The 13,214-nt window shown below is 42.5% G+C and overlaps 1 protein-coding gene across 1 annotated transcript in view; it reads right to left on the minus strand.

The window, feature by feature from the left end:
• RXRA (retinoid X receptor alpha) overlaps positions 1 to 11,395 on the minus strand; it is a 165,530-nt gene extending 154,135 nt beyond the window's left edge. The window contains exon 1 of the mRNA XM_044659682.1: positions 11,320 to 11,395. Within this exon, the coding sequence (XP_044515617.1) occupies positions 11,320 to 11,395 (76 nt within the window). The remainder of the gene's footprint in view (positions 1 to 11,319) is intronic.
• Between the last annotated feature and the right edge of the window lie 1,819 nt (positions 11,396 to 13,214).

A 13,214-nucleotide genomic window follows, 5' to 3' on the forward strand; every position in this document is an offset into this window, starting at 1 on the left:
GAGAGAGAGAGAGAGAGAGAGAGAGAGAGAGAGAGAGAGAGAGAGAGAGAGAGAGCCTTCTATCCCAGAGGTCATTTATGAAGGGTTTCTGTCCTAACTATAACCTCAGATATTCACGTTTAAAAGTGACTGAGAGCTTTCTGAAGACAACCATGTAATTAGCTTTTGAGGCCCTTCACAAGCCAGTTCCAACTTCTCTTTCCAGACTCACGGAAGGCACATTCACTGCCCCTTCCCATACTACTGCATCCAACTAAACTGGCCGTCTCTCTGGTCTCATCTGTCTCCCTGACTCTGCAATGTACTGGCTGTCCTCCACGCCTGGAATTTGTGGAATCCCATCCTCACTATAGCCTCAAAGATTCCCTCTCCTTCCTCCAAATGCAAGTCAAGCACCATATTGTATAGGAAGCCTCCGTGGTGTCCTGCCCCTGCTGCTGGTGCTCTCCCTAACTTGTATTTATTTGTATACTCTTTGTATTTATGCTATATATATGTATGCACGTATGTGTGCATACATAGATATGTAGGGACAGACATGCACATAAGCACATATACCCACAAGGATGTGTGCGTATCCTTCTTGTCTCCCCCATAAGAACATAAGCTTCTTGCAAAAAGGGGTTGTTTCAATTATTTTATTTGTCCTCTGCGCCTCATACAATGCCTGGCACGAATGTGCTTGTTGAATAATTTTTTGATTCACAGAAAGAGACTCCGCGGAGGGGTCAGAATATGTCCGCTGTAGTTCAGGTTGTGTGGCTAACCAGCTGGGTGCCTGGCGCAGATCCCTTCTCCTCCCTGGGTGTCTGTAAAACAAAAGGGTCGGACTCTGGTACCACATGAGAAGCTCTAGCAAGGAGAAAGCCCTTCTCATGCTCGCCAGGAACGACCCGTCTGGTCCTCGGTCTAAGTGTCTCACTGAACCCCAGCATCATCCCATAACAAGGAAGCGCTTCCAAGAGCCCATCAGGCAGTGACCACTGAGGAGCAGAAGTGGAACAATTCCCAAAGGCCAATCGGAGCTTCCTACATCTCCTTCTCTACCCTGGCTAGAGAGTGGACTCAAGCTTAAGGTGCCCAATGGCCCGCACATCTTTCTTGGGGAAGAGAGAGAGAGAGACAGACAGACAGACGGACAGACAGACAGACAGACAGAGACAGAGAGAGAGACAGAGACAGAGACAGAGAGAGACAGAGAGACAGAGACAGAGAGAGAGACAGAGAGAGAGACAGAGAGAGACAGAGAGACAGAGAAAAGAGAGAAGTTGGTAGTCACAGATGGAGGAACAAAAGGGTTGGTCATTAAATAAACACTATGGAATAATAGAAAGAATTTTTGCTGGGAGTCAAGAGGTCCAAGTTCAAGTCCTGGCTTTGCATTCCCTGGCTGTATGAACATGTTGTAAAAGCTTCTCCATCCACAATATAAGTTTCTATTAACTAGCTGGGTGAGTAGGAATAGATGATCTTCATCTATAAATCTAGCAGGGGAGATGGGCAGGAAGATCAGGTCAGCTCTGGGTTTTTTGTGGTTTTTTTTTTTGTTTGTTTTTCCCCAGTTTTTGCTTTACCAGTGATTTCAGTATTTCATGGGCCCTGAACCTCCCTAAGCCACCAGGAAGCAGATGGGGTGAGAAGTCAAGGCCAATTAGCTGAAGGGAAACAGGCTTCCTTTGCTTTAGAGAAGGCAGAGTCCCCCCTCTCGGCCCCCTATCATTTGCTCCCTTGGGTCTAGCCCCTAGGGAAAAAAGGCTTTTTCAGAGATTGAGTGTCTGCGTCATGGATGAAGGTCTGCGTCAGGCGGTCCCTGTCCCTCAAGGATTGACATGAAAAGGCTTGGGGGAAAGGAGCAGGCAGGCTGCTGAACAGCTCAACCCACCTTCGGGTCTGAGCCTCCTGAGAAGAGGTGACCCTCGTCGCTTAGTGGACTTTTGCAGGTTTCTCTGGTACTCAGCAGTGGTTCCACGGAGGACTTTATTCATGAAAGATGGTGGCATTAAAAACAGCACTAGGTAGCACAGGGCACAGAGCACCGGGCCTGAAGTTGAGAGGGCCCAGGTTCGAAGAGGACCTCGGACACTTCCAGGTCGTAGGGCCACAGGAAAGCCACTTATAACTCCAATGGTCTAGCCCTTGCCACTCTTCTGTCTTCAAATTAATACTAAGGCAGAAGGTAAGAGTTTTGTTTTTATTTTTAATAAATAAAACCTGGATTCAAGGTACAACCTCAGACACGTCTTGGTTATATGTTCATGGCGAAGTCACTTAACCTGGATTGTCTAGTCCTTGCCACTCTTCTGTCTTCAAACTGTTACTAGGATAGAAAATAGTCTTTTTTTTTTAAACTTTTAATAAATACAAACTGGGTCTAAATACAACTTCAGCTACTTTCTGGCTGTGTGACCATGGGAAAATCACTTAACCCCAATGGTCTAGCCCTTGCCACTCTTCTGTCTTTGAATTGATTCTAAGATAGACCGTGAGAGCTTTTTAAAATTTTTTTAATAACTAAAACATAGGAGCGTAGCATGTTAAGCTGGAAAAGACCTGGCCCTCTGGTCATCTATACCAGAGCCTCTCTACCATGGATCCTTCTGACAGTCTGATGAAGTCTATAAATTCCTTCCCAGGATAATATTTTTGAAGGCATAAAACCAATGGAAACATTTAAATGTGAAAAACAAACAAGCATATGGGATATATTGGTTTCCAAAGGAAACTAATTATATTGGAATGTACTAATCAAAATATTTCTTTTTTAAAAAAGGTCATAGATCCTAGGTTGAAAGCTCTCTGTAAGCCCAACCCTTTCATTTTACAAAGGAGAAAATTGAGGTTGAAAGATAAGGAGGGGCTTTCCCGAAATCACATAAGTAGTGAACAGCAGAGGTGAGATTTAGAAGTGGGTCCTCTACCTACAAATCCAGGGCACTTTCTATCTGCAGATGCTCAGTCAGTGCTTACAGAGGGCCTTCCCTGTACTCATAAACCTTGTCCTCTGCATGTGGGATAATCCATGAGACAGAAGGCACAGCCTCAGTGGACCATCCAGATATTTGGTAGACATAAGAAAGGCACCACCACCGCCCCGATTCATTTCTCCAGGCCAGAATCTCATCTCTGATGGGGAACACTGAAGAGAAGTTTATTGTTCAAAAAGAGCATAGAGGCAAAGGTTCATTGACTCTGTGAGATCAGCCCCAAAGATCAGAGCTATTTAGTGACTTCCCTGGCTTCCTCCCTGACATCTCCCTTCATCAGGAGAGGCTGTCATTCTTATTGAGCCAAGAGCTCTGGGCTTAGAGTGGTGATCTGGTAAATGCCTGGGGCAACTCACTTCACTTCTGGGAAGCCTCAATTTCCTTATCTGTTAAAATGGGCCTAACAATACTCTCACACTCCCCTACCCCAAAAGGTGGTCACCAGGAACAAATTCCTCAGTGTAAAATTCGAGAAAAAGGTGAGCTATTTTTATTACTGTTAACATCCCCACTGTATACCCTCTGAGGGTAATAATCTGTGCAAGGTCACTCCCTTGCTGAGGAAAATGAGGACATCTATTATTTATTGGTAAAGAAAGGAGAGAAGGAAGTGCTAAAGCAAACAGAGGGAGGGAGGGGAGAAAAGGATCTCCAAAGAAGTGAGAAAGAGGCAAAAGAAGAGAGTAGCAAAAGGAGGGGGGGAAAGAGGGAACTTGTTATTCCAAAAGGGGAGACAAGTGAGGAATCTTGATGATTTTTTTTTTAAACCCTTAACTTCGGTGTATTGTCTCATAGGTGGAAGAGTGGTAAGGGTGGGCAATGGGGGTCAAGTGACTTGCCCAGGGTCACACAGCTGGGAAGTGGCTGAGGCCGGGTTTGAACCTAGGACCTCCTGTCTGGAGGCCTGACTCTCACTCCACTGAGCTACCCAGCTGCCCCCTTGATGATTTTTTTAAAAGGAAGAAAGAAGACTGGAATGAAGAATAAAAGAAAGGAAAAGTAGAAGCCCCTGTAGCAGCAAACCCAGAATTGGTCACTGGTCCTACTTGATCTATGCCAGGACCAAATCCCCACTAAGTCACAGGGGCGTTTTCCTGGGTACTGAACTGGCAGTCTCACTGGAAACCTTGGCTCTCCAGGATTTGTGCAACTTGGCTGTAAAAGGGCCTCCCTGGTCAGACATTTGGCAGACATGGGGGAAAAAAATAAAAATTAAAAAAGAAAGAAAAAACCACCAACGACAACCAGGGAATAGTAATTTTATAACCCAAAAAAAAAAAAAAAAAAGTTAAAGGCTATATCAGGACTTAGAGTGAATAAAAATATCTTTCCAACCCCCTCTTAGCCCACTGTCCCCCTGGCTGAGGGGATTTGACACCAGGGCTGAAACCACACCCAAAAGTCTGCAGGAGGCACTTTGGAGTGGTTCGTGTTTTAATGTTGAAGTCCAAGCCACTAAAAATAGCTGAGTCTGCAAAGCCTGGGTCCAGTGAAGCGGCAGGATCATGGGGTGTCATCTCCATCACAGATGACCAAGGCTTTCCCTGGATCTATCTCAGGAGAAGCGAGGAGCCCAGGATTTTAAACCACAGAGGGGCCCAAGCTGCCCCAAAACAATGAGCCCTCTGCGATGGCCCGCCAAGGGGTCTCCCTGTCATAACCTCTCCCCACTCCAGCCCTGCTTCTGTTCATCTGTCACCAGTGACCAGGGCACCCTCACCCCCACAATAAACTAGAAAGGAGAGAGAAAGGGAAAGGGAGAGGGAGATGAAGAGGAGAGGGAGAGGAGAGGGAGAGGGAGAAGGAGAGGAGAGTTTTATTTATTTAGTATTTTATTCCTTGACAAAAAGATTGTAATATCTTTGGCCAAAGAAATGCACAAGGTTAACTTCAGGATGTGCTGTTTAGAACCACTGGCCCTAACCTGATTTCTGTCTGAGAGAAAGAATTAAGAAAAGGATGCAAAAAGATCTCCGTTTAGCACCCCACACAGAGGTCTTTCTAGTTCCCAATTACCCCAGAAGCCACTCTGAGCCTCTCCTAGACATGGATGAGGTTATAATTAATTTTATTTATTTATTCACTCATTCATTTCATTCATTCATTTATTCATTCATTTATTTATGAAATTAAATTATTTGTGTGTTTGTGTGCATGTGTGTATACACACACATATATTTATATATTTGTTATATATAGACATATTTATATATAATATATTTATAATATATATAATTCTAAATATGTCACTTATAATCTGGGTGACCTCAATTAACCTCTTCATTCATAAAATGAGAAGCTGAATCAAGGCAGGTAGGTGGCACAATGTATAAAATGATGGTCCTGGACTTGAACTCTTTGTTGTGTGACCCTGGGTGAGTCATTTAACTTCTGCCCACCTCTTAAAATGAGTATAATAAAAAGCACCTACCTCCCAGAATTATTGTGAAGAGCAAATTAGGCCATATTTGCTAAGTTCTTTGTAAACCTTAAAGTGCTACGGTAAATGCTCACTATTATTATTACTAAATCATTTCTGAGGCCCCTTCTAGCTCTCAATCTGTGATCCTCATCATAACAACAGTAATTCATATTTATACAGGGCTTTCAGGTTGGCAATGTGCTCTTAACATTCAAACACACACATTGCCCATCCCTCGGGACTCCAGACAGCTTTAAACATATCGATCTGGTTGAGAAAGACCGGCGTGGTGACAGTCCCAGAAGGTGTCCCCTTGGTGTCCTCCTTGTACACAACCCTCCCCGGGCTATTGCTCACACGCTAGGCCCTTTCTATGACGCAGCTCTAACCTGAGCTAAGAGACTCACCTCTCATGTCCCCACAGTCCTGGGAAGCTCCCGTTTCCATTTGCCCTTTTCAGACCTTGGCCAAAAAAGAAGGAGAGAATCCAAGAGATTTCTATATTCCAAAGGCATGTCCCCCGTGTCCCCTGATGTCCCAAGGTCGACAGTTGGGAAATGGGGGGCTCCAGGAAGCACAAAGGAGCTTCTGAGCTCTCCCACCAAACAGATGCCATGTAATCACAAAGAGATAAACCACCCATTTTCCCAGCTCAATGGCCAACCCTAAGCCCTGCTGCTTGCCTACAAGTTTCCTCTCTTTCAATCAGATTCACCATAAAAGCTCTGAGCTTTTATTCAAACCATTCTCCAAATCTGGAACATCCATGCTCTGGGTCCCTGATTAAGCTCAGTTTATTCATCCTTCAAGATCCAAGAGCCACCTCCATCACAAAGCCCTCCCTGATCACCCTTATCCAGTGACCGGCTGATACGACGCTTTTGATCCGTCTCCCTCGAAGAACCTAGCAAAGGATTGCGCACAAACACAGGTCTCAAGACCAGCTGAGTCAGCCCAGCCTAGAAGTACCAGCAAGAAGTGAAAGTGATGACACAGGGACAGAAGGCCTTGCTGTTATGCGTAAGAACAGTTAGCGGCATAGGAAAGAATAATAATCATAAGAAAGCTTGTATTTATTTTATTTCTATATTTGTATTTATTCATATTTTTATTTGTATTTTTTAATTTGTATGTTTTATTTGTATGTTCCTATTTATATTTTATTTCTATAACATGTGTTTATGTCTTATTGTATTTATTTATAAATACATTTATTTAAGATAGGACGTGTGGGTTTTTAAAGGACTTTCTTTACAATAGCTCTGTGAGTGGCAGGTCCAGAATTACTATCCTCATTTTGGTTGGGTTTTTTTTTTTTTTTTTTTGGTTAGTCTTTCAGTCGTGCCTGATTCCTCATAACCTCTTTTGGGGATTTTCTTGGCAGAGCTACTGAAGTGGTTTGCCTCTTTCTTTTCCAGCTCATTTTAAAGATGAAGATTCCACGGCAAAGAAGGTTAAGGGACTTGCCCAGGATCACACTTCTAGAAAGTGTCTGAGGCTGGATTTGAACTTAACTCTTCCAGATTCCAGGCCTAGTGCTCTAACCACTGTATCATCTGTCATTTTATGGATGAGAAAAGCAAGAGATTAGAGATTCCTAGTTTAACCCCTTGTCCATATTCACATACAGAGAACAGAACAACTTTGACAACATTCAATTCCATGTCTTTTCCCAAGGAAAAAAAAAGTTTTCTCCAGAAACTAAGAGAATTGGGGTGTGTTCTGTGCTGTTAAATAAATCACATGTAAAATGCTCATCCAAGAACATAAGAATCAAGTCTTAGAATTAGTGGCTTGGACACTCTCTCAGCCTACCAGGCCTACTTGCATGCACCTTAGAATGCAACATGATTATGAAAAAACACTTTAGTTCCTTCTTTTTTAAAATGCATTTTAAATTATTTCATTAAGTATTTCTCAATTCTATTTTCAAGAAATATTTAACATTTTTTAAAATTTCGAATTCCAAATTCTCTTCTCCCATTTCTATCCCTGGAGAAAGCAAACAATATCATAGCAATTACAAGCAAAAAATCAAGCATATTTCCTTATCAGCATATTGTTGACATTGTATATTCCTGGAAAGATTATTGGTTTAGGAGGCTGACGGTCCAGGCCTCAGTTTCCTAATTTGTAAAAAGGAACAGATTGCTCCCCAAGTACATCCCTAACATGATATCTAGAAATGTTTACCAAAATAAACAGACTTACTGTAGAACACAGAGAAAAATTGTTCATTGTGATTTTCTAAGTCAGTAGGCCCCACATACCCATTTCTATTTGAGGCGGACACCCCTAAGCTAGCCTTGTCGGTTGCGACATGTCGTGCCCTTGGGGGACCCCACCAGTAAAGAGCTCAGGGTGGCCCCCAAACAGTCCAGCTTCTGCTGCTGCTCCCAGATGCCTATCTTGGGGATTCTAGGCTAGGCCTGAGGCCCAGCCAAGGAAGACTTCAATCCCCAGAGCACTGCCTTGCAAGCACCAGGCCAGGGGCAGAGAAGCCTTTATTTTATCTCCTCCTCACAGCTCAACACCATCTGTCCACATCCCTGCACTTCAACAACCTGTCCCCCTCCGTCTGCCTTCGGGCGATAGGAGAAAAAGGAGAGCCTTCCCTCTCCAGAGGCTGAAGGCCTGAGCTGCAGGCCCTGGGCTGGGGCCAAAGTTAGGGTTTCCTCTGGGCTAGGCCCCAGTCAGAGTCTCCTATGAGCTTTGGCTGGTAAGCAAGCAAGGGCCCACACGGTCCAGCAAGTAACAAGGAAGAGGCAGAACCTAGAGGAAGAAGAAGCTAGGCCTCGATGCTCACTTAGGCACTAGACGGTCCAAATTTGGGGATACGGTCTGGGGAAATCCAGGAGGTGATATCCTTGGCCAGGGACTCGAGCCAAACCATGAACCAATATCCAGAACAAATGACATTTATTTGACAAAGCAAGAACCAAATTAAAATATTTAAGATTGTTTTCAAGTAACCAATGCTATTTTAAGCACCCCCAAATAAATTTCTGTCCCCACTACTCCCAACCTACTGAACTTGACTAAATTAAAAAAGCAACATGATATAGGATTCTCAGGGTTTCTCAAAGTGTGGTCCATGGACCCCCAGGGGGTCTCTGGGCCCCTTTCAGGGAGTCTATACGGTCAAAATTATTTTCATAATAATACCAAGACATTATTTGCCTATTAAAGAGCTCCTCTCTTTTCCAACTACAAATCTCTGTGAGGTCAGATTTTCTTCATATATTTCAACCAAAACAGAGTAAATGCAGAAACAGATATGAGAATACAGATGTCTTCTATTAAGCCAGACATTAAAGAGATTTGAAAAAGTATGCAAAACAATGCCATTCTTCTCACTCTTTTTTTTAAAGCTGTTATTTTTTCATTAAAAACCCATGTTATTTATGTTCACATATAATGAATTTATTTTTATTATTTTTAAATGCATTAATAAATATTGCAAAGATCTATCCATTTTCATTTTCACATGGAGCATAACAAGTAATGTAATCCATATAAACAAAAACTCTTGGAAATCCTCAATGATTTTTAAGAATGTAAAGCGGTTCCGAGACCAAGATATTTAATAACCCCTGGTACAGTGGAATAGGCATTATACTTGAAAACAGAAGCTCTAGTATGAGTCACTCTGAGCCTCAGGCTTTTGCTCTGGGGTTTGGTTTGGTTTTTCATCTCTAAATGAAGAATAACACTTCTAGTACCTACTCCAAAGGGTTCCTCTGTCATTGTTCCAAAACACAGCACACTAGAACTATGAACCTTTGCTGAAAATATCAGTAGTTGTAGTATACAAGGTGTTCCAAGTCATAGTACAATTTTAAACTATTAAAACCTAAAACCACATTCATACTTTGGGGACATCATATATTTTTTAAAATTTTTTTCCAGATTGCATGTCAATGCAATTTTAAAAAATTTTTTTAAAAAATGCATACTTTCTATCACGGAATCAATATTAGTTCCAAGGCCGAAGGGCAGTAAGGGCTAGGCAATGGGGGTTAAGTGACTTGCCCAGGGTCACACAGCTAGGAAGCATCTGAGGCTACATTTGAACTCGGGCCTGGCTCTCAATCCACTGAGCTCCCTACTGCCCTATAAATGTAATTTCAATACTCATTTTTCGACATATTGTATTCCATGTTCTCTCTCTCTCTCTCTTTCTCTCTCTCTCTCTCTCTCTCTCTCTCTCTTCCTCTGTCTCTGTCACTCTCTCTGCCTCTCTATTCTCTGTCTGTCTGTATGTATGTATGTCTGTCTCTCTCTGTTTCTCTGTCTTCCCTCTTCTCCCTGAGAAGGCAGGTAATATGATATAGGTTGTACATGTGCTATCATGCAATACGTAATTCCATGTTCATCATGTTGTGAAAATAAGGTGATTTTTTTAACCCCTACCTTCTCTCTAAGCATCAGTTTCAAAAGCAGAAGAGCAGCAAAGGCTAGGCAACTAGAACTAAGTGACTTGCCTGGGATCACACAGCTGAAAAGTATCTGAGGCCAAATTTGAACATAGGTCCTCCAGGCTCCTGGCCCAGCTCTCTGTCCATTGTTAATACCTAGCTGCCCCTAATGCTATTATTCTTAATAATAGCTTGTACTTCTATAGTGCTTTACAGTTTGGGAGCATTATTTATTACTGTCATTATTATTATTCAGGCTAACTATTCACCAGAAAGCAACACATGACAAATCCCTGATTTACAAATATAAACCCAAAAAAATCTTTGGAAAAAATCAACCAATCAATTGCATTGGAATCAGCATTACTCTAGATAAAACTGTCACCCACAATCACCAGGACATAAACCTTAAGAACGATGTTTTTAATAGGTATCATCCCCATAGCCAACACTCATAACCTCCAAATTACATATAATCAAAAGATCTCGAAACACAGAGATCTAGCAGAAGAAAGCAGGATCCGTGGAAAGAGAAAGCGGCATTAGTTTGTCCCCATCATCCTCTCTGCTAATGGAGTTATCTCAAAGACACTTTCAAAGAGTTACAGAGACCAATACTTTTATTCAATTATGAAGATCAATAATTTTGTCTACCCAAGCAACATAACATGAAACAGAAGAGTGATTCCTGCTAGGAAGGCTTTTCCATCTAGACTCCACTGAACATAAAGGAGAAAAGAAAAAAATGGCATTAATAAGGGGCAGCTAGGTGGCACAATGGATAGAGAGGTAAAGTCTGGCCTCAGACACTTCCTAGCTGTGTGACCCTGGGCAAGTCACTTAACCCTGATTGTCCAGCATTTGCCCTTCTCTCTTAAAGAGTTGTTACTAATGCAGAAAATAAAGATTTTTTTAAAAAATGATAATAATAAATAATATACTTGTATGAATTTGTTTTGGATAAAACTATTAACTCAAGAACAAATAGGAACAGGAAAAGAAAAGGTACTGGATTTTGAGTCAAAAGACCTGGTTTTAAATCCAACCTCATCTGTAAAATGAACTAGGATAACCTCTAAGATCCCTTCCAGCTCTTAATTTATGATCCTAAGAGAGCAAAGGGGCAAGCTTGTCTGGAGTTAGGAAGATTCAGTTTGCTAAGTTCAAATCTGACCTTAGATTACTTACTAATTGTGTGAACCTGGGCCAGTCACTTCACTCTCAGCTTCCTCCTCTGTCAAATGATCTGGAGAAGCAAATGGCAAACTGTTCCAGTATCTTTGCCAAGAAAACCCCAAATGCCTGAAAATGACTGAACAACAAGGAGATCAAAACATTGCGAGCCAACCCTGAAGCTTCACCAATATTTTATATGTTCCCAGTTCCTGCTTCCTTCCCTTAGGTCTGTAGCCTAATTTTGGCAAATTTCCTAAGAGTGAACATTCTTAAAAGATATATGGCCTTTTCTACATCCCCCAGGAAGCTGGAGGCTCACACTTTGAGGACTGCATAAAGGTGACAGCTTTCCTCCTCCCACCTGTCTCTTCCTGGTTAGCCACATTTTTAGCCATCCTGCCTTCTCACCTTTCAGGAGTGAGCATCACTTATGGCAGCATGAGCAGGGTCTGTCACTTGGAACTTCTTCTAATAGGTCCTGGGAACCACTAAAGGAAGCCTCCTCTCTCCTCAAAGGCAGCTGCAATTGTAGTGAGGTGGCTTCTCTCTGAGTTAAGGGTGCCCCTGGGAAAGTTCTAGCAATGAGGGAAGAGAAGAGACTTCGGGTGGAAGTAGGGGAAACGCTCCGTAGCCTGCTCAAGCTTTTCAGGAATCAAGAATTCTGTTCCCCAAGTCCTCCAACACGGCAACAAACACCCAGCCCCAGCTGGTTCACCCTCTTTGATATCCTCAGGGATTTCAAGGTGAGACAGACTCTTCACACTTTGTCTGAAGCAATTTCATTTCTCTAGAAGCAAATTTCAACAGCTGCTCTCTGAGCTTCTAACTCAAAAGTGATGCCAGGAAATGAGCGCAATACTCCAATCACACATAGTGTCTGGCACAGAGGAGAAACTTAATAAATGTTTGTTAATTGACTGACTGACTGGCTTACACATACTGTGCCGTGGTTTCACCAACATGGACCAAAGATGTTTCTCTTAAAAACACAAACCTAGCCAAAGCCAGAAGAGAAAAAAAAGGGGAATAGGGCAGTTCATGATCCCAAAGCCCAATTTTGAATTTATCCATAAAGATTTGAAGATTAGTGTGTTTGGGATGGTAGAAACAGCATTGGTCCAGGAGACAGATGAGATCTGGGTCCTAATTGCCACTGAGTGGCTGAATGGTCTTAAGAATCAATTATCTGTACTTAGCATGGTGCTTGACACATAGTAGATGCTGAGTCAATGTTTACTGACTGATTGGTTGCTCTGGACCTCAGTTTCACCATCAGTAAAATGAGTAGATGACCCCCAGATCCCTTTTCTGCTCCCTAAGTCTATATAGAATTCCATTCTCAAAACATGACAGAGAATATAAAAGTGGCTTTTCCTTCGACCCACAAAGAAAACAGCCAAGTAGAGAAGTTGGGGCAGAAGAGAGGGATGCCAACAGAAACCTGAAAGGCACTGCTCAGCAGGACCCGGGTGAAGATAGTGCAAGAGGGTCTTGGAGATCAGAGTTCTTGATTCCTGAAAAACTTGGATAGGCTACTGAGCTTTTCCCCTACTTCCACCCAAAGTCTCTTCCCCACATCCTTATTTCTAGAACTTTCTCAGGGACTCCTTTAATGTGGAGACAGGAAAGAAAGAGAACATCTTTGTTGCAAGAAATAGGCTCATTAACCCTACATGACTTACTCTACCCACAGAGGATGATGGGAAATTCATTGTCCATCAAGGCTCACCCTTAGTCATACCTGATGATGCAAGTCTGCCACTTGGTGGGAGGTAGGACTGCTGAGTTCATTAACGGGTAAATAATGTTGGCACCTTCTCTCTCTCCCTCTCTGGACAATTTCTTGATACAATGTGCTTTTCATCACCTTATTTCACAGAATTTTTTGAAGATAACTTATTTAAGATCTTAATTTAATGAGAAATTTACATGTCATGGGCCCCATGTGAGGCATCATGGGGGACACAAAAGAAGAGGACATCAGGGCTTGACTCTGCCTGCAAGCCCGTGACAGCAGAGCACCCAGGCCATTATCAATTTTTTTCATCCCCATCAGTGCCAAGCTCTGTTCACTAATGACTAGAATATGGCTGGGAATAGCATTTGCTTGCAGGGGAACTTACCCTCCACTTCCCTTTCTCCACCCTAGAGTGCACAGAACAGCCCAAGCAACTAAAGTATCTGTTGCCCTTCTCTTCACATTTTTCTGTAAAT

Source organism: Gracilinanus agilis, chromosome 2, assembly GCF_016433145.1.
Source record: "Gracilinanus agilis isolate LMUSP501 chromosome 2, AgileGrace, whole genome shotgun sequence".
In the NCBI taxonomy this organism is placed as follows: domain Eukaryota; kingdom Metazoa; phylum Chordata; class Mammalia; order Didelphimorphia; family Didelphidae; genus Gracilinanus; species Gracilinanus agilis.